Below are 21,657 nucleotides of genomic sequence, written 5' to 3'. Positions count from 1 at the left end.
TCAACTAGAAAATGCATGTCGGGTGGCTCAAATTTTTAGCCATTCTGTCCATGTCCACAAACCACCAGCAAAGCACAGTGAGCACTGACTTTGGTCTTCGATAAATCTGAGCAAGTAAGTGAATTCCCAAATACAGAATCCACGAATACGGAGAATGGACTGTATTTAAAAGGAGCTTTTTTTACTCAAATTCCTGAGATTTGCATTTTTACTTAAGGAGAGGGGACAGGGGGTGAAGGAAGTAGAATATAGTATCTGGAAGGTGCCGGAACACTAGAATCCCCATCTTTCAAGGGATCTTTTGGAAGAGCCCAACCCTCTCCCCAGTCCTGTAGCCCAAATGAGCAATCTGGGGTCTCCGCACAAACACGATGGAAAAAGCAAGGTCTCCCTCATCACACACAACTCCACCTCTTCCTCCACCTGAAGCAAAATCTGCCTTCCTGTTAGTCCTACACCCTGGCCCGAGTCCCTTCCGTCACTCCCACCGCCCTGAAGCAAGGTCATCCCTCCTCCACACATCAGACGTTCAAATCACTGGAAAGAGCATCTGGCCGTCCAGGTGCTGGACGACCATAAACAAAGATACTTAAACAACAGATAAACTGTGTCCAGAGCCTACCATTCGAGACAAGATACGAGTTTAATTTGAACTGTGGGGAGATGACTGAATTCTTTTTGGAATTCAAATTCTCCTAATCTGAATTAGGAGAATTCAAATTTGAATTAATTCAAATTCTCCTAATTTGAATTAGGAGACTTCAAATTTGAATTAATTCAAATTAGAATTCAAATTCTCCTAATCTGAGCTATTTCTCTAATGTTAATAATGAGCAATGTTCTGGTTTCTTGCTAGGTACCAGAACCGGTCTGAAGCCCTGCACATGGACGGGCACTTTAATCGTCATGACGACCTAATGAGGTAGGGGCTGTGGTTACCTCCACCTTCTACAAGAGCGTCTTGAGGCACAGAACAGTGAAGCAAGTGACCTCAGGTCACACAGCAAGGAAAGGAAAACGCAGGGCTACCACCCAGGCAGTCCCACCAGCCTGCCAGGAGTGCAAGCCCACGAGTGACCCAGCAGTAACCAAGACCCCACAAAATAACTCTGCAGTGGGTTATGACCAATTATTCATTTTGAAAAGCTGCATGTGGGCAATCAAGGAGAAAAGAAGAGCTAGAGCTAGGGTGGGTTTTATTTCTTTTTAAAACTAAAAATCATGAAATCCAAAAGGTGAGTCAAGGTGGTTCTCCCCAGCCACAGACCCTGGAATTCCAGCTCCCGGGCCCCCCAGTGTCCCGGTAGTGCAGAGACTGGCATGGTGAACCCGTGCCCAGAGAGCACATCTACTCAGGGTTTCACAGACTCCAATTTACCAAAACTCCTAGGTTCACAGGAGGACACGATCTACATCTGGGTAAGAAGAGTTAAAAGGAAGGGAAAAACTATTGGTGCCACCAAAACCCAGGGGGCCAGATCTTGTGACCTGACTGCAGCAGACCCACTGCCAAGCAAGTTTCTGTTTGTTTAGTTATTTGGGAGGTAGGGAAGCTAGTCTTTATAACCGCATTCTACTTTTGCTTGACTTGGGTCAAAACTTGGATTTTTTTTTTTTTTTTTTTGCGGTACGCGGGCTTCTCACTGTTGTGGCCTCTCCCGTTGCAGAGCACAGGCTCCGGACACACAGGCTCAGCGGCCATGGCTCACGGGCCCAGCCGCTCCGCGGCATGTGGGATCCTCCCGGACCGGGGCACGAACCCGTGTCCCCTGCATCGGCAGGCGGACTCTCAACCACTGCGCCACCAGGGAAGCCCAAAACTTGGATTTTTGAAACAGAGAAATGCAGATATGTTGCCGAGATTTTTTTTTAAAGCTCACAGAACTAAAGTGTTGGAAATTGGCATTTAGAGTCTGAAAAGCACAATGGTGCAAACCTCCACTGAGTGTCTGGATCCTTGTATGTGCGGCTCTCAGCATCTCTCCTTATGCCTCTGACAGTCAATCCAAGAAATCTATCAATTAGATACCTGTGTCCCATCTTAGCAAGATAAATTATTTCACTAAAAGTTAATCAAGCGCCAGGCAGTATGCGAGGCATCAGGCATTTCAGCAAAGTGACCTGTAGCTAAGGAGCTCATGACCAAGTGAGGAACTTGGACCCCAAACAAAGGATTATTGACGTGACGAGTGCTGTAACGGGGCACGTGCAAAAGGCTGTGGGAACGGAAGAGAATGGAGGGAATCGTTTGGTCTCGGGCGGTAAGAGAGGTCTCACATGGAAGTGGCTTTGAAGTCACACCAGAAGGGAAAAGGAGAGCTGGGCAGGTGGCACAGTGCAGGAAGGTCATTCCGGGCAGAGGCCAGAGGCACGGGAACAGGAAGCAGCCCCCCGTGGCTGAGCCGGCAGCAGTAAGGCATCTGGACAGCCAGGCAGCTGGAGCAGGTCGGGAAAGGTCTCAATTGTGAGGATGAGGGATTTGGAGACCGTCCGAGAGAAGGAACAAACCACCCAAGGCTTTAAGCCAAGGAATGACGCCATCCCAGCAGTGTTCCCGAAGATAACGCTGCTGGTCACGCGGAGGATGAACTGGGGAAGAGAGACACTGGAGGAAGGTAACCACATCAGGAACCTGTTGCAGGACCCAAGTGCAAGATAAGGCTTTGAACCAGGCAGGGGCCGTGGCCGTGACCGCGAGAGCGGGTTAGCTGCAGGACTGACGGAGCTTGGAGACGGAGCAGAGGTGGGCAGCAAGGTGGAGGAAGGTGTCGAAGAGGCTGCAGCTCCTCTCAGGAGCTGGATGGATTGTATTAACTCAAATCGACAATTACAGATCGACAGCGAGGCCCGTTAGAGCGGGTTTGGTGGGGAAGACAGTGGCATCAGTTCGGAACCCATCTGGCTCAAAGATTCCATGCATCACCTGGGAACAGAGACCCCCACGCTGGCCCAGCTGCACTATCTCCCTGGGTGACAAATCGACGGCTGGACTGGGACAGGACGAACAGGGACGGGGCCAGGAGCATCAGGCCACAGGTAAGGGATCGAGGGTAAATGAGATCGGCTGCTGGGAATGAACCTGAGCCTCACATTTTCAGGTACTCCTTCCAAATCCTGATGAGATGGGCTCTACTTCCCTGCTTCCGTGTACATATGCCACACACACACGCGCACATACGTACATGTGCCCACACATACGCACACACATACACATGCACACATATACATGCACACACATACTCATGCACACACCCCAGAAGGGAAACAGTCTTTCAACAGGACGAGCCAATGGGTCACCACAAAGCATCTCCGCCCGGGTTTCTCTGGGAACTCTTCGGCGTAGAACACCCCTGCCTACTCCCAGGTGTACCCACCCCTCAGGTAACTGGGTGGACTGCTACTAGGACTGACATCTATACGTCCTGTCCCAATTTCCAGAGTACTTACATTCCCACTTGAACCACAGAACGATCCCATGTGGTGTTATCGGCTCTAAATAAGGAAACTGAGGGGCTGAGAGGTTTAGCGACCAGAAACAAAGTGTTCCGGCTCTACGTCAGGAGCTCCCACGGCTACAGCACAACATGAGTGCTGTAAACGCAGAAGCAGCTCTGGATCGCCGCCAGTTCAGAGCAACACTGTGTTTATATCCCTCAACCCTGTCCACACACCAGCCAGCTGCATCTCCCCTGTTCCCTGGCCCCAACCCCCTGTTTCAAAGCAAAGCTCAGCTGAGCTAACCCTGCATCGCTCAGGCTAGATACTGCAGAGGACCTGCAGCCCAACAGGCAACGAACCTAAGCATCTAAGTAAGGGACAGAGAAAATGAGAACAGATTCGAGTTCAAGCTGAAAGAGAAGAGACAGCAGTGAGGCAACATCTTTTTGCAGCCAGCCACCAGAGGAGCTGCCAGCAGGGAGCTGGGCAAGCCCAGAAGTGCTGTTTCCTGCCCTCTGTACAGAACTAATCTGAGCCGTGACCACCACCAGCCCACAGGCTGGGGAGACACCCACCTCCAGCCGCCTCTGCTGGCCCTGCAGGCAGTGCCACAGTGCCAGCTTGCATTTGCTAAGCAGAGGGTCCCAACGGAGAGCATCCTCCGAGCTGCCGCCCTCAAACCACGAGGGGTCCGGGGCGCGGGAGGAGGTGGCATCCGTGTCCAACAAGGGAGGCGTCTCACACTCCAGCCTGGGGCCGCCCCCCGAGGTCTGCGCAGCGTCTGCCAGGCCCTGAGGGGCCTTGAGAGCGAAGGGGGAGGAGAGGACCCGAGGGTGCTCGCGGGCTCCGTCCAAGCTGGCAGCCTTGGCCTCCGTCTCCTCGGGGCTCCGACGCGGGGCCTCGGCCTCTCTGGATGGCAGGCAGCCTTCCGCTTCTCCCCGTTCCCCAGCGGAACCCAGGGAGAGGCGAATGAAACTAAAGCTGGAGGTGAAGACATCCTGAGAGCCGGCAGCGGGGTAGGGGGCCTTGGGGCCACTTCCGAGGCCGCAGCTGGTGCCCCTCACCTCCTCCGGGGACAGACAGCCTTTGGTCCAGACTGCTTCCTGGTGAGGGCTTGGGGCCTCGTGACTGTCCATGGATGGCAGCTCCCCCGGACACCCGGCGTCCCCGGGGCCACACGGCCTGGGGAGCCTCTTGGGCAGGGTGGTGCCAGCCCTGGGCTGAGTCCCACGGAGCCCTGGGCTTCCTCTCACGGCCACCAGAGCCAGGCCTCGGTGGCCCACGGAGGTCAGAGCTAAGGCTGCTGTGCTCCTGGGAACGGGGCTCCCAACCGAGGGACCTCGCCACTGGCCTCCACACGGCTCGGCCCTGGACTCAGCGTGGTGGGACTCCTCACCGCGCGCCCCTCCCTGGGCCCGGAACAGGGCGCCCACTGGCGGGGAGAGGAACCCGATCCGGGGCCCAGCTGCGCTTCTCATGTAGCCCGGCCTCCGTGCCAGCCGCCTCCTCCGAAAAGACGCTGCCGGTGGTAAGCGATCCTCGCTGCCTGGGAAGAAAGAGAAAACAGCACCGTAAACACGCACATCTCCCTGGTTCGGCTGGAACTGCATCTGGAGAACATGCCCGGGTTCAGAGGTCATCCCTCGGGGCATCCGTCAGAGACGCTGGCTCAGTGGTCCCCGGGCCAACCTGGTATGAAAACTCTGATTATCCTTGGGAAGCATCCGCCTAGGATGTGCAGACACAGCACAGCATCCCAGCTCCCCTGCCGAGCCGAACGGCTGGCACTGCTGTGAGCTGTGCCGACACGTCAGCGGGCACATTGCAGGCACAACGTCGGCAGCTCCTCTGCGCCTCCAGCATTCCTGCCCGGTGGTCTTTCAGGAGTATCAGCACTTTCACCCTGGAGCGGTCTGGAAGGCAAAGGATCTGCAGCTGAATGCCAGCGCGCTCCCCCAAATGCGATCCGGTCACCTAATATGGCTCCTCTCAACGCGTACGTGTGGTTTCATCATCCGAGTTACCCGTGTCCCTGCACACCTGCGGACCGTGGAAAGCTGGCAGGGACACGATCTATGCCCATCTATTCATCTCACAGGGAATTACAGGAGGCCCTGCTCGCTGTGCTCCCCAGACCAGGGGCTGTGTTCCCTTCCCAGCTATGCGAGAGGGACAGAAACAATGAAAGTCGCTGACACCTCTCAGAGGCATGATGCTACAGCAGTTGGAGGGCGCAGGCTCTGGCATCTCATTGCACGGTTCAAACCTGGTTGTGCCATTGCTGGCTGTGTGACCTTCCACAAGTTACTTAGCCTCTCTGTGCCTCAGTTTGCTTATCAGCAAAGTGGAAATATCCACAGTACCTCTCTCCTAGGGCGGTTGTGAGCATTAAACTAAATGAGTTACTAGAGGCAGGAAGCTCAGAACGGTGCCTGGCACTCATAAGTGCGATGAAAGTGTCAGTTACTATTTCAACATTTTAAAACACCCCGTTACTCACGATGTGTCTTCATCCACATTACTTTCCTTCGCTCCCTACCAAAGTCATGTGAATCAAGCAGACCGGGAATTATAACCTTCCTTTTATCATTAAGGAAACTGAGGCTCAGAGACATTAAAGCTGCAAGTGGCCGAGTGACCAGGGCCAAAGCCTCCTGACTCAGCCCACGCAGTGCTCTCACTTTGGGGCCCTGCCGCACCTCAAATGAGACTGGATGGGGAGGGTAAAAGCGGGAGCAGACAGCACGAAGCACAGCCGTACATACACACAGCCTGGGGCAAAAAGCTCCCCGGCGAGTCCACGCATCTCTCCCCACCTCCCAGAACACAGATGCTCCCAGCATCCTCGTCATGGTAAACAGACAGCACTGGGCATCTAGGGTACCACTGTGTTATGATCGTGCCCTGCATTTAAGTTGCTCGATAAATGATGAATGAATGAATGGATGCATGGATAGATGGAGGGAAGGTAGAATAGATGGATGGATGGATGGATAGATGGATGCATGGACGGATGGACAGACTGGGGCCCATCTGAGCCCCAAACACACGCTCTTTCTGTTCCCTTTGCCTCAAAGTATATCACTTAGGATGACAACTTGAAATGACAAAAAGTCAGAAGAAAGAATTTTCTTTTTTCTTCATTTATTTTTCTTTTCTTCCATGCAAAGCTGGAATCAGAAAAGGACATATGGAAAATGCATAGAAAATGTACAGAGGGATCATTAATAGGCCAAATTGGACCACTCACTAGGATGGCTACTAGCTACTACTAAACACACACACACACACACACACACACACACACGGAGAAAATAACAAGTGTTGATAAGGATGTGGAAAAATTGAAACCAGCGCGCACTATAGGTGGGAATATAAAATGGTATAGCTGAAAAGAGTGTGAAAATTCCTCAAAAAATTAAAAATAGAATTACCACACGGCCCGACAATTCCACTTCTTGGTATATACCCAAAGGAATTGAAATCATGGGCTTCCCTGGTGGCGCAGTGGTTGAGAGTCCGCCTGCCAATGCAGGGAACACGGGTTCGTGCTCTGGTCCGAGAGGATCCCACATGCCGCGGAGCAGCTGGGCCCGTGAGCCATGGCCACTGAGCCTGCGCGTCCGGAGCCTGTGCTCCGCAACGGGAGAGGCCTGCGTACAGCAAAAAAAAAAAAAAGACTTGAAATCACGTCTCAAAGAGATATTTGTACACCTGTCTTCATAGTGGCATTATTCACCATAGACAAATATGGAAGCAACCCAAGTATCCCTCAGTGAATGGATGGAGAAAGCATGGTCTATCCATAGTGGGAAATTACTCAGCCTTATAAAGGAAGGAAATTCTGACACCGGCTACAACATGGGTGAACCTCAATCCTGAAGACAAGATGCTAAGTGAAATAAGCCTGTCACAAAACAACAAATATAGCTTGATTCCGCTTATCTGAGGTCCCTAGAGGAGTCAAATTCATAGACAGAAAGTAGAAGGACGGTTGCCAGGGGCCAGAGGCAGGCAGGGGGCTGGGGGGGGGGGCATGGGGAGTTAGTGTCCAGTGGGGACAGAGCTTCAGTTCGGGGACATGAGAAGGTTCTGTGCATGGCTGGTGGTGACAGCTGCACAACGGCGGGAATGTGCTGAATGCCACTGAACGGCACACTTACAAGTGGTTAAGAGGGTAATTCTATGTTATATGTATTTTACCACAATAAAAAAAAAAATTAAATAGACCAAATGGCGTCACCATACTCTCCGGGCCCAAGGAGACCCGTCCTTTCCCTCAGGGCTCTCGCGCCTGCACCAATGGGGCAGTCAGCACAGAGCTGCAGGGGCTCGGGACAGGGCGAAGGGAGGCCTAGAAGGACGAACTCTCCTCTGACCCGAGAACCGGCAAAACAGTTTTTCAAGAACAAGGAATCCAGAAGGAAGTAGAGAGCACTGGATCCTGGCTTCAGTTACCAAAGGAAAACGATCCAGCAATTTCATATCTTGAGAACGAAGTCCTGTGACATCCATATTGTCTTTTGGCTTAAAGAGACTTCTAACTAATTTTTGTATACAAGTCCAATCACCCAAATAACCCTTCTGAAGTTAAAAAGCAATGCTAAGTGGAAAATAATTTGCTCGAAATTTCATTTCTTTTCAAATGCCTCTGGGCCCTTGGGCCTGAGTAGCCCTTCGTAAAGCCACTCAACTAAGGGTCCGAAGTCCCCCCCAGGCCAGGTCCAGCTGCCGTGCCAAGCAGTTCCCCGAGGGGAGCCCGTGTTCCTGGGGGTGGGAGGAGTCTCTGGTAAGATGCTGTCAGGCCACAGTGAGAGGCAGCGGTCGGGAATGGGGGTGGCCCAGCCTCTGAACCCACCCGTGCTCCAGACATGCCCCACTCCGGGTGTGAGCCTTCCAGAAGGTGGCCTCAGAAACAAAGACTGTCACGCACTATCAATCCTCACCCTCCAGAGAGGGCGGAGGAGCTGACAGAGTCGGATCCGGAGGGCACCTCTGGAATGAGCTAGAAGGATCAGAAGAAACCCAGACGGGGCACACGGCTGCTCTGAAATCTCTAGGGAAAACCCCAGTTCCCCATAACCAAAGTTCCCCTTTCCACTTTTTTTTAACTTTTATTTTTTGAGGAAGTTTATGATGTCCCTCTGGCCAGAAACCAATTATTACTTATATATCCTGCCTGCAATCTGACCTGAAATCCAAGCCCTGCCTACACACCCGGCATTTGAGAAAGGGTTATGACGCATTCAGAGCTTGAGAGGAAGATTCCTTCCTGACACCCTGCTGCAGTCAGCTCTGGGAACAGAGATTCGAGGGTACAGGAAGTCAATCATGGCAAGACGAGGGAAGGCCCAGAAACCAGCCGTGCCCTTTGTTCTTTGTAAAACCCAGAGATGGCTCCATTCTGCCCATCTGGCCCCAGAAAGGCTGGGGTGGAGACAAAGCTTCAGGCAACCTTCTCCATCCCGTGCAGCCCACGCTCCATAACAGGTTCTAGGGAGGGGAGCGCAGGTGTCTTACTTCCTTCCCATGGCGCAGACCTGCAGGTCCCTGTTTATGTGGGATCCCCACTCCACCTCCATCCAGCCCAGAGAGCTCTGAGACTGAAGGGAAGTGAAAGACAGGGGCTTCGACGAAACCCAGATGTCAAAGGGCTTCCATATACAGTCTGGATAAGGTACCCAGGAGCGCCTACTTACATAACGTATGGGAAAAATTGGAGAAAGCCGATGTTACCAGCCAGGTCAGCAAGAATCCTGTCTGCCCTGCCTCTAATGCTCTCCCTCCATCCCTCCAAATCCCCCCCATCCTCCAGCCCCTTCCCCATCAACTACTTCGTCCAGATCACCCAGCTCCCAGGCCTTCACCACGAGGCCACACCACTCCTCTCCCCAATTTATTAAAACCCAGCACTGTCAGTTATCTTCTTTGCTGTATATAAATTGTCCCCAACTTACGCTACTTACAAGCTTCCTGAAGTCCTTACAATTCCCCCCGAAAAGCCTAGTATACAGAGAAGGCATCAATATAAGTCAGATCATACTCATTTTTGAATAGGAAATCTCAAATATGCAATTTAAAAAAAATGATACTCCTGAATTTACTCAGAAGATCTTAAAACCAAGCCCCAAAGTTAAAATCTACACAAAATGCTCACGTGGGCTTGGGCAAGTTCCTCGGTGACTCTAAGGCCCCGCGGGGAAAGCACGTCTGCCTTGGGAAGTGTACACACAGGGGCTCGGAGGCCGCTGCTGAGGACGCAAAAAATAGTTAAGAGAAAAGCAAACACACAAACACTTTACGAAATGTGACCTGGGTATAAATGCACAGTGGAAACAGGAATGAATTTATTGTTTGCATGGAAGGAATTTTAATCCTGTTTGTCATGGTCGGGGCACACACTTTTATAAAACGTTCAGATGAACCAAAGGTTCTGAGTCATAAAGAAACCACACATCCCTGTGGATTAACTTGTTTTCCAAGAACCAGAACCCAATCGGATACACTAAGCACAAACACCTGCCCGAGCGACTGAGCACAAGTTCATCTTTCCCGGATAGTTCAGAGAGCACCTGGGGATTCGGAAGTGCCTTCAGGTCACCGTAATAAGCACCTCGTGAGCAGGACAAGTGCAGGTACGAAATAAATCAAGTTTCACCACGTTTCCCTTTTAACTGTGCGATCCACGTCAACAAAACCGGTCCTGGTTGAACATGGGATGCTGGGTGGGGGTGCAGACAAGGGCAGGACACCGCCCCCGCCCCCAGATTTCTTATGATCCAGCAGGGGATGTAAGTCATGCACAAAACTTGTCGCAGATGGAATGGCTACTCAACCACAGAGGAAGGAGAATTCCATTTGAAGGTAAGTGAGTGGCTCCCCTAGTTGGCTCAGTCGATTAACCTGACGTTTCTCTGACCTTCAGCAAAGCAGAGGACTCCCTGAGCCCCAGAGCGTTCCCCAATGTATGTGCCACCCCAAAACTCACCTCCTGGGGTGGAAGGGAAGGATGGGGTGAACGCGGACCAGGCCCGGGGGGTTCAGGATGACTCTGACAACCAACTTGGGCCCGAGAGATCCCCATGAGCCGGACCAGAACTTTCTGGCTTGCGAGACCTCCTCCCTTCCATCCCGGGGTCCTCGGCAGGCTCTCCTGCCCCCTCCCTTATCCTTCAGTGGCATCTCCCTCAACCTCTCCCAGGTCTCTGGGACTTCACTGGCGGTCCAGTGGTTGAGACTCTGCATTTTCACTGCAGTGGGCACGGGTTCGATCCCAGGTCAGGGAACTAAGATCCCACATGGCACGGGGAAGCACGGCCAAAAACAATTAATTAATTAACTAGTTAATTAGATAAAAACAAAAAAGCTCTCCCATGTCTCGCCCCCTCTCGGCATCTGCCTCTCGGAGGACCCAAACCCTGTCCTAGAGGAAGCAGGGTGAGTGATCACAGAGGTCCCGCCCTCCTGGGGTTGGTCATCCTGGGGGCGGGGCAGGGGGCAGGTGGCAACCACATGGATGAACACGGATGGGGAGAATGACGGGCAGATCGGTGGTGGCCAGCCACAGGGGACAGGGCCCCTGGCTTTGTCAAGCGGGGTCTTGGAGTGGCATTTGGCTGCGACCTGACAGGAGAGCGGGAGGTATAGGGAGGTCCCAGGGGAGGCTGCTGGGAACAGTCTGAGAGGGGAAGGAACGGGGCTGGAGGGGCAGGTGGGCGACACTGGTGACGGGCAGGGGACAGGATGGAGCCAGACACTGCAGTGCCTGTGGGCTGCATCGGGACTGGGTTTTTGCCCCAAGAGCTATGGGAGGCCTTTGGAGAGAGACAGGATCCCATGTGCATATTTTAAGAGATCCTCTGTGGAGAACAGACCAGACAGGAGCAAGAAAGGACACAAGGAGAGCAGTCAGGAGGCACCAAACCGAGGGCAGAAACAAGCCTGCAGCACACAGAGGAGAGGGGCCCTCTGCTTCACACACCACGTCCACCCCAGCTCTCTTACGTGACAACAAGCAAGGAGCCCACTGTCCTCTGAGCGTTATAGGCACAGTGCCTACCCTCCAGCACCCTCCTCCGACAAACATTTAGACACAGAAATACTTCAGGGCCAAATGAGTGATAATATCAATCTTTCTACAAAGAACCCCTTCCAGAAGCATCCTAACTAGTTACCCCGATGCCTACATTTTTGAAAACATCCCTTAGGTCTGCAATGTCTTTCTTTTTCCTTGTCATCTTCCACTATTACGCTCATATCCATATAAAACATCCCCATACCCAACACAAGCCAGCCCCATCCTCAAGAACCTAAGCCTCAGTCGGGGCTAAAACTAGAAGTCCAACAGGAAGTATGTTTTCAACAGCACCGTCTATGGGCAGGTAGGACCAGGGTGTGTGTGCGTGTGTGTGTTTGTGTTCGAGCGTGCGCTGCACACATGCCTGAGTCTAATAAAAAGACACATGCAAGCGTGTGCATACATATACAAATATTTATAGGAACATAGATATATAGACAGAGACAGGGAATGTCACACAAGGGAAGAGTCCTCCCTGGCCCCTCCCTTCCAAATCTGCCCCCCAAACCAGCCGGTAACCACCACAGAATCGTGCATCGGGCTTGCCGACATCTCGAATTCACAAGCTGACACTCTCCATCCCCTTGAAAGGCAGGCTGTTCCCCAGACATGATTACTCGTCAGCTGCCCTGGGCGAGCAGAGCCCCTTTACCCTGATCTAGCATCACCGTCATCTTCCAAGCCGCGTGCGCTACAGGTACACACGCCAACAGGTGTGCAGGCTCGGGGCCCCTTTAAGAGCAAAGCTCTGTCTGTTCTCCCATCAGCCTCCTGGTCACCCAAGGACCAGGGGCTTTGACTCCGGGGCTGCTGACGTCACTTATAACAGTCTTGCCGTTGGAAGGGCTGAATTGGGATTTAATTGGCTACAGCGTCAGCCCTGAGTCAATGAAACTGAACAGACTCTTCTGCTCGGAACACAGGACACAATGATGTGCTAAAAGTATGAAGAAAAGCAAAAGTATGATAAACAACAGCATAAACTGGTCGGGGGAGGGGGACAGGATGCAGGAGGGATTTCAAGGGTAATATTCCACTTCTCAAGCTGGGTGGTGGTTACATGGGTGCTGACTGTGTCACCATTCTCCAACGGTATATGCAATTATACATATGTAATGTATAATTATACAGCAGACACATATATATTAAGTTTTATAACTGTGAGATATTCTATGCCAGTTTTTCAAAGCTGCGGTCCCTGCACGAAGGCAGAAATACCCAGAAGCAGACACAGACCAGGCTGTGAGCAACCCCACACGGGAGGCGGGGGAAGGCTCAGGAAGGAGGTGCCCCTGGAGGTGAACCGAAAGGATGAGGCTCCAGAAGCCAAAAAGGAGGGTGAGGCCATGGCGGGTGGAACGAACAGCAAGTACTCGGGAACGGAGGTATGACAGCATGAAGAAGGAAGTCACGACGGCTGGGAGCACGCAGGGCGAGGCCACTGGGGAAGAGGGACCAGAAGGTTGTGTGCAGGCCCGGAGGGCTTCCAGGTGGAGGCGGGGCGAGGCAGGGCCCTGCGCTGGAGAGAAGAGGGTTGGAAGCGCACCCTGTGCAAGCAGAATAGGCAAGAGAGTGGACAAGGCCATCTAGGGAGGAATTCTAGAAGAAGAGGAGGGCTCGGGAAAGAAAGAACCAGAAGGGACCCAAGGAAGCCACTGGTGATTCCAGGAGGTGCTGGATGAGGGACATGCTGCCCCTGTGTCCAGCCCCGCTCACGGTCACCACCATCCTCGTCTCTGGCTCTGCAGCTGAAACGCTGAAACTTTGGATCCGTGGTTCCCAAACAAGGCTGCACATCAGAGTCACTTTGAAATGTCATCTTTTAAACGTTCCACAGTCCAGGCCACACCCCAGGCGGATGACGTCACACAGGTGGGGAGGGAGACTCAGACCCGGGTCCTGGGGACGCTCGCCTGATGACTCCACGGGCAGCAGGGCTGGGAGCCTCTGCTTGAGGGGGAGTCCTGTGTAACCTCCCAGCACACTTGGAGTTCAAGCCCTTCACAAACTTCAACATTCACAGCACTGCAGACCGTGTCTCTCTGCAGAATCTTCCTCTCTTGTTTCTTGAAATGCTACGCGTGGACAAAGTCGGCTTTGTATGTAAAACTTGTCCCCATACGTCTGTTCTAAATCTTCTCCCCACACAGGGTTTCCGCTTTCGATCAGACCATGGGAGCCCTGGGTCCCACGACGTGACCGCCCATGCCAAAGAGGCGCGAGGCCGGCGGCTGCCGGGCAATGTCTCACTTCCCCAGCCTGCAGTCTCCTGACTCAGGGCCCAAACGTGGCTCAACGTTCAGCCCACTTTGGTGTTTAAGGGTCACAACCCACACATGCAACATGCAGTGTGGGATCCTGGATTGGATACAGGAACAACAGAAGGAGATTGGTGGGTGAAACTCGAATAAAATCTGTAGTTTAGTTCATTGTACCAATGTTAAGTTTTTAGTTTGAATGACCCTACCATGATTTTATATATATATAAAATCATATATATAAAGCTTTTAGCATGGGGAAGCTGGATGAAGGGAACTCTGTATTATCTTTACAACTTTTCTATAAATCTATAAGTATTCCAAAACAAAAAGTTCATTTAAAAAGCACACACACACACACACACACACATGATTCATGGACCTGTATTTTGCAGTAGGAAACGGTATGGGCTCTGGAGACAGATTACCTGAGTGTAAAATTTAGCTCTGCCACTTCTGAGTGAGTGTTGTTGGGTTACTTGCCTCTCTGCTGCTTGCATTGTCTGGTCTGTCACCTGGGACTCCACCTCATGGCATTGCTGGGAGGGTAGAGCAGGTTATGAATTTGTCTACTGTGCCTGGCACAGAGCAACCATTCAAAAACTATCTTTATTTGCAATTCAGGCATAGAGCAAAGACAAGAATATCACCCTAAAACCAAGGCACCTGGACATGGCCACCTATAGGCGGAATTTAAGGCAAAGCCAAACCCGAGCGGCCTCAGCTCTGACTGTAAGCTGTTTTCTGTACTGAGGAGGCTGCTGGGGGCCAAAGCACACACACACACACACACACACACACACACACACACAGGGCATACACACACAGCATACACACACACGGCATACACACGGCACACACAGCATACACACACACGACATAAACACGACACACAGCATACACACACATAGGCACACACACACGGCACACACACAGGGCATACACACACACACACGAAATACACACACACGGCACACACACACGGCATACACACACACACACGGCATACACACACACGGCACACACATACACACAGGGCATACACACACACGAAATACACACACACGGCACACACACACGGCATACACACACACACACGGCATACACACACACACGGCATCCAGTGTGGTGTCTCTGGACACTCAACGCATGCTCTGTTGCTGGCCAATACCTGTCCAACTCTCTGATCCAATGTCCTGAGCTGTTTTCTCTCCTGTTTACCCCTGCATCGCCTTCCTCCACTTGAAACAGGTAGTTGAGGAATTTAGCAGTTAGAGACTCATAAACCCCGTGAAAGGGCTTGCTCTGAAATCACTGAGCAGCCTCTCTCCACGGTGCTATTAATTCTCATAAACGATCGTCTTTTTCTTTCCATGTAAAGTGCTACTCAAAATCTGATCAGCAGCTGAACTCCCTCAAGAGCGCTGTTGACTACAGATGGGTATCTCTAATGAATTTTTTAACTGCTGCCCTAATAAAATATGGATGAACCAGAAGGAGCCCTCTCTGTAGCTGTTATTTCAAAACAACTTAAGTTTCTGCTCTTATATTTGCAGCGAAGAGCTGCAAGCTCTCACATCCACCCTAACGAAAGAGAGCCTTGCTCAGGCTAGTCATCTCTAAAGTTCACAGTTACCTTTTTAATGCCGTATATTTTATGCATGGGCTTATTTTCAAAGCCTTCTAAATGCCCCGCTTTGCATGCCAAATTTGAGATGTGTTTATTAAAAAATGATCTTAAGTTGTCAGCACTTCACACATAAGTAGTACCCGAGGGACTAGACTGTCTTTCAAGGAAGTCCCTGCTTGGCACTAAATTTTTATAATACTCAGAATTTAAGCCCACATCAAAGGTTTGTGCCACTTTAAATGCCTGACCTTAAAAATGATACAATTATCGCATTGCAAATGTCTGCTCTATGATCCTACTAGAAAACAAGAGGAAATTTGGGGGTTTTTTTTCTACATTCCAATATCGGACCTTGGTGCACTGGTGTGAAGAAATAAGACAGAAACTGGCATTAAATAATTCCTAGGTTATAAAGGTGCTCTAAGCAGCTATGAGCACGGGGGTGGGTACTGAGGGTGACCTGTCACGTAACTGGTCTCAGATGTAAGGAAACATTTTATAACAGAATATGATTGTCTTTTGTCTACACTTGAGGATTCTTCATAAAACTTTTCCGGTCTCTCACTTCAGATTGAGATACTATATATAGCTTCCAAGTTTTAAGAGGTCATCTCTCCATCCAGAAAGCTCAAATCTTTCCGATTGACTCAAACACCACTAGTGTTTTGAGTTGATGAAAACTAGGCATAGGCTGGACTGGAGCTAACCTTTGCACCACCTACAAAGAAGGGGTTTGTTGAAACAGTCCTACTTTCTGGAAGATGACAGTGGGGGAATACTTAGGATGTTTAAGAGAGCAAACTGTTTTCAAGTACCCATCTCCATTCATCCAGCGCAAACTAATTATACAGAAATCTTGTCTCTTCTTGCCTTTATAGTGCCTCTTCGCTCTGGAATCATCTTGAACAAAGCAATACATCTTACCATGAAGAATAATTCTCCACGGATGCTTTGATGCTTAAATGTCTGAAGTGCACTTTGGTTATATCAATATGTTTCCACACTGTGGAAAGCAACTAAACACCCTCACTAGATTCCTTTTGAAAGCTTTTGTTCTCAAAGTGGCATATTTAGTGATTTTTTTTTTTTATGAAGATGAGATGCGAGTGTCTTCACCAGCCACCGCTATCAGAAGGGTATCACATAAACTCTCAGATCAGGACCATCTGCCAGAGGAGGCAAAGAGCTAGAGGTGCTGGCCGCTCCCCTGAGGGCTGGCATTCACAGGACGGTGATGACACACTCAGATATCACAGCCGGGCCCAGGCCAGCACTGAGCTAGGTCACCAGGGGAAATCAGTCCTGCAGTCCAGGCTTCCCAGCGAGGTGCGTGTGCGTTGAGGGATGCAACGTCCCGGCGGGCGCACGTGGGAATTCAAGCCACCCACGGAGACCGGGCCCTACAATCAACCATCTCTAGAAAAGAAACTAAGGCTCAGCATCCCAGGGGTGACAGGACTTGAAGGAAGCAGAATGACCTTCTCAATAGAGTCTGAACCTACCTCTGCCCCTCAGAGCTCCTCGGCTTGTCAAAGTAAACCTTCTCCGAGCTCGGTTTTCTCCCCTGGGGAGTGTTAACAATCTCCTCCTTGCAAGTGGGGAGCCCTAGCATCTTTCTTCAGATTAGACCCATACAGTGTGTGAGATGTCAGTTTTGTATTCCAGTCCTGCCTTCCTGAGACTGTAGTCAAGTCACCTTGAGGGCACAGTGTCTACAGACAAGCCCTGCGTTACCTCCAGAGATGACTCATCTCATCTGTCAGATATGAGATCACCAGTTCAAGACTCAGAGAGAGGGTCTGGCACCACAAACAAGAGCTGGATTCTGTTGGCTCCCATCTGAGGGGTCCAAGAAAGTTACTTAACCCTTCTGTGCCTCAGTTTACTTGTGTATAAAATGGGCATAACCCCCATACCTTGAAGGACTGTTCTAAGGATACGATAAAATCACTAACGGGGATTTTCAAAAGCCCATCAGAGCTTATGATAAGCGGTGATATGGGCTCAGAAAATTAGCTTCTTTCCCCAAGTTCTTCCGGGCGCCTAAGTCATCGCTGTATTCTAATAACACCTTACAATCTTCCTGGATAGTGTTATTCAATGCTGCCCAACAACAGTCTGCTTCACAGTTAGTTTTGTGTTCGTTTTGTTTTTTTTTTCCTCTTCCTATCTTCCTAATAGGGTCTACCCTATTAGGAAAGAGAAAATAAATGGGTGACCATAAAAGCACAGAAGTCCATGGAGATTTCCAAACTATCAGAAAAATATCAGACAAACTGCAAGCAATTTCTGACACACAGAAGAAACTCCTGGAGACTTTAGTTGATCTATATTTTCTCCTAGAGCTACAGAAATCCTTGCCACGTACATGCCTCAACCAGCCACTGCTCTGAAAATCTTCTCATTTTCCTTAAGGGAACGGTTAAGGGAAAGAATGACATTTCACACTTTTTTCTAAACACTCAGAATCAAGTGTTTTGTCTCCCTCTCTCTCTTTATTTACCCTTTAGGTCTTTAGGCTACTTTTCTCAACTTCCAGCGATATCAAAAGGCCGATTCCTTTTTCAAAAAACATGTTTAATAGCGAAAACAAACTAGATGAGTCTGTTTTTCTCTAGAATGGGTTTTAAACCTTGAGTTAACGCTCGCTAAGGGAATAGAGCTTCCTCTGTACACAGCCTATTTTGAAACAAATGAGGCAATCCTGGGTAATAAATTGGATTTAATTCACGTATTATACTAAAGGAACGTGAAAATGAGATCGGGCAATGGCTGAGGTGTTCTTTGAGAAATATGGGAGAACAGGGGAAGGTCGACAGACTGGAAACACACAAGCATCCTGCCCGGTTCTAAAAAAGGAAACAGATCATTCCTGCAAATTGAAGCCCAGCGATTTCAGATCAACGACCAGGACACAGATACCAGATGAGCTGCCGAAGATCAGTAACAGGGCTGTTTGTGAGCACTTACCAATGGAGAGAGCCTACATGGGTTTATTAACAGTAAATCATGTCCAGGACTTCCCTGGTGGCGCAGTGGTTAAGGATCCGCCTGCCAATGCAGGGGACACGGGTTCGAGCCCTGGTCCAGGAAGATCCCACATGCCACGGAGCAACTAAGCCCACGCACCACAACTACTGAGCCCGCGCTCTAGAGCCCACGAGCCACAACTACTGAGCCCACGAGCCACAACTACTGAGCCCACATGCCACAACTGCTGAAGCCCGCACACCTAGAGCTCGTGCTCTGCAACAAGAGAAGCCACCGCAATGAGAAGCCCGTGCACCGCAACGAAGAGTAGCCCCCGCTCGCCGCAACTGAAGAAAGCCCGCGCACAGCAACGAAGACCCAATGTGGCCAAAAATAAATGAATAAAATAAATAAATTTCTTTTTAAAAAAAGACAGTAGAGAGAGATCAGCCAAGATGGCGAAGTAGAAGGACCCTGAGCTCACCTTCTCTCACGGGCACACCAAAATCACAGCTACTTACAGGACAACCATCGATGAAAAAGACCAGAACCTACCAGAAAAGCTCTTCCATAACTAAAGACGTAAAGAAGGAACCACGACAAGACAGCTATGGAAGGGCGGACTCGCGATACAGTCAGGTTCCCCCCCCCGGGTGGGAGACACAGAAGCTGGAGAATCATTACAACTGCAGAGGTTCTCCCAAAGGAGTGAGGGGTCTGAGCCCCACATCAGGCTCCCAAGCCCAAGGGTCCTGCACCAGGAAGATGAGCCCCCAGAGCATTTGGCTTTGAGAGCCCAGCAGGGCATACTTTCCGGAGTCCCAGAGGGCTGAGGGAATAGAGACTCCGCTCTTAAAGGGTTCACACAAAATCTCGCATGCTCCGAGTCCCAGGGAAGAAAGCCATGAATTGAGGGGAGCCTGGGTCAGACCTACCTGCTGATCTCGGAGCATCTCCTGGAGAGGCAGGAGACAACTGCAGCTCACCCTGGGGACACAGACACCAGTGGCAGGTGTTTGGGGGAGCTCATTCTACCACGTGGACACTGGGCTGGCAAGGGCCACTATGGCATCCTCCCTCCAGCTATTAGCCCCAGGACCCAGCCCTGCCCTGGACCAACAGCCTGTAGGGGCCAGTGCTGGGGTACCTCAGGTCAAGCAACTAACTGGGTGGGGACACACCCTGCTTACCAGCAGACAGGCTGCCTTAAGACTCCCTGAGCCCACAGACCCCTCTGGACATGGCCCTGTCCACCAGAAGGCCCAGGACCCAGCCCCACCCACCAGTGAGCAGGCACATACCAGCGCCAGGGAGCCTGCTCTAGTCTCCAGAGCAGCCTTACCCACCAGGGGCAGACACCAGACTCAAGAAAACCCCAGTCCCAGAGCCTGCGGAAACAGCCCACCCACCGGCAGGCCAGATCCTACACTGGAACAGGCTGGGCCCTGGCCCTGCCCACTAGCATGACATCCCAGACCCTGCACCCAACTGTGCAGTAACTGGCCCCCAAACACCAGCAATCCAACACCACCTCAGGGACCCCTGAGCCCTGCAACCAGATTCAAGACTAGCTCTGCCTACCAGCAGACCAGCACCGACCCCAGGACCTGGCTTCACCCACCAATGAAGGGACAACAGCCCCAGAGTCTCCAGGACCCTGACTCTGCCCATCAGTGAGCCAGCACTGGCCCTGGGCCCCCAGGGTTTGGCAGCCTGCCACCCCATGACTGGCCCCTGCCAACCAGTGGCCTGCCACCTCCACACAAGGCAGGGCCTGGCAACCAACCAGATTTGGGGCCAACCAAGCCTGCCATACCACCCACATAGCTCCCCACAACAGAAGGACCCAAGCAGCCCTCATACAGGGAACCCCTAGAGCATACAGCTTGGGTGACAAAAGGGGAGTGTGCTGCTGGGACACATGGGATATCTCCTACAGCAGGCCACTTCTCCAAGGCTGGGAAACATAACCAACCTACCAGATACGCAAAAATAGAAACAGCAAGTTAGGGAAAATAAGGCAACAGAGGAACATGTTCCACAAAAGATAAATGCCCAGAAGAAGCATGAAGTGAAGTGGAGATGGACAATCTACCCAAGAGTTCAGGGTAATGATGGTAAAGATGATCAAAGAACTTGGGAGAAGAATGGATTCACAGAGTGAAAAGTTAGAAGTTTTTAACAGAGTCAAAGTATACAGAACAACCAAGCAGAACTAAAGAATACAATAACCAAAATGAAAAATACACTAGAAGGAATCAACGGTATACTAAAAGATACAGAAGGACGGATCAGTGAGCTGGAAGACAGAGTAGTGGGAATTACCGGGGCTGAACAGAAAAAAAGAAAAACGAATGAAAAGAAATGAGGACAGTTTAAGAGAACTCTGGGACAATACCAAGCACACTAACATTCACATTATAGAAGTCCCAGAAGGAGAAGAGAGAGAGAAAGGACCTGAGAAAATATTTGAAGACATAATAACTGAAAACTTCCCTAACCTGGGAAAAGAAAAAGTCACCCAAGTCCAGGAAGCAAAGAGACTTCCATTCAGGATGAACCCCAAAGAGGAACGCACCAAGACACACTACTTTAAATGGCAAAAATTAAACATAAAGAGAGAATATTAAAAGCAGCAAGGGAAAAGCAACAAATAATATACAAGGGAACTCCCATAAAGCTACCAGCTGATTTTTCAGCAGAAACTCTACAGACCAGAAGGGAGTGGCATGATATATTTAAAGTGATGAAAGGGAAAAATCTACAACCCAAAATACTCCACCCAGCAAGGCTCTCATTCAGATCTGATGGAGAGATCAAAAGCTTTACAGACAAGCAAACGCTAAAACACTTCAGCACCACCAAACCAGCTTTACAAGAAATGTTAAAGGAACTTCTCTAAGTTAAAAAGAAAAGGTCACAACTAGAAACATGAACATTACAAAAGGAAAAAGCTCATCAGTAAAGGCAAACATACAGTAAAGGTACGAAATCATTCATGCACAAAGCTAGTAGGAAGGTGAAAAGACAAAAGTAGTAAAATCATCCATATCCACTATAAGCAGTTAAGGGATACAAAAAACTATTCAATGTAAAACATGATATTAAAAACAGTAACCTTAGCAGAAGCGAACACACTATTATAAAGCAATTATACTCCAATAAAGATGCATTAAAAAAAGAAAAATGTAACCATGATGGGAGGAGAGTACAAATGCAAAGTTGTTAAAAAGCATTTGAAATTAAGAGATCAGGAACTTAAAACAATTATATATATATATATA

General features: G+C 50.3%; 1 protein-coding gene across 5 annotated transcripts in view; it reads right to left on the bottom strand.

Annotated features, from left to right (window-relative positions):
• DISC1 (DISC1 scaffold protein) overlaps positions 1 to 21,657 on the bottom strand; it is a 344,403-nt gene that overhangs the window by 285,573 nt on the left and 37,173 nt on the right. For all 5 annotated transcript variants that reach the window (XR_003006010.1, XM_024765624.1, XM_024765626.1 and 2 more), the window contains exon 2: positions 4,014 to 4,984. Coding sequence is in view for 4 of the 5 variants with exons in the window: in XM_024765624.1 (XP_024621392.1) it covers positions 4,014 to 4,984 (971 nt within the window). In the remaining variant the exon portion in view is untranslated. The remainder of the gene's footprint in view (positions 1 to 4,013; positions 4,985 to 21,657) is intronic.

This window comes from Neophocaena asiaeorientalis, unplaced genomic scaffold (genome assembly GCF_003031525.2).
Source record: "Neophocaena asiaeorientalis asiaeorientalis breed wild unplaced genomic scaffold, Neophocaena_asiaeorientalis_V1.1 scaffold369, whole genome shotgun sequence".
Classification (NCBI taxonomy): Eukaryota; Metazoa; Chordata; class Mammalia; order Artiodactyla; family Phocoenidae; genus Neophocaena; species Neophocaena asiaeorientalis.
Note: the sequence above shows the minus strand (reverse complement) of the source record. Positions and strands in the feature narration are given on the sequence as shown.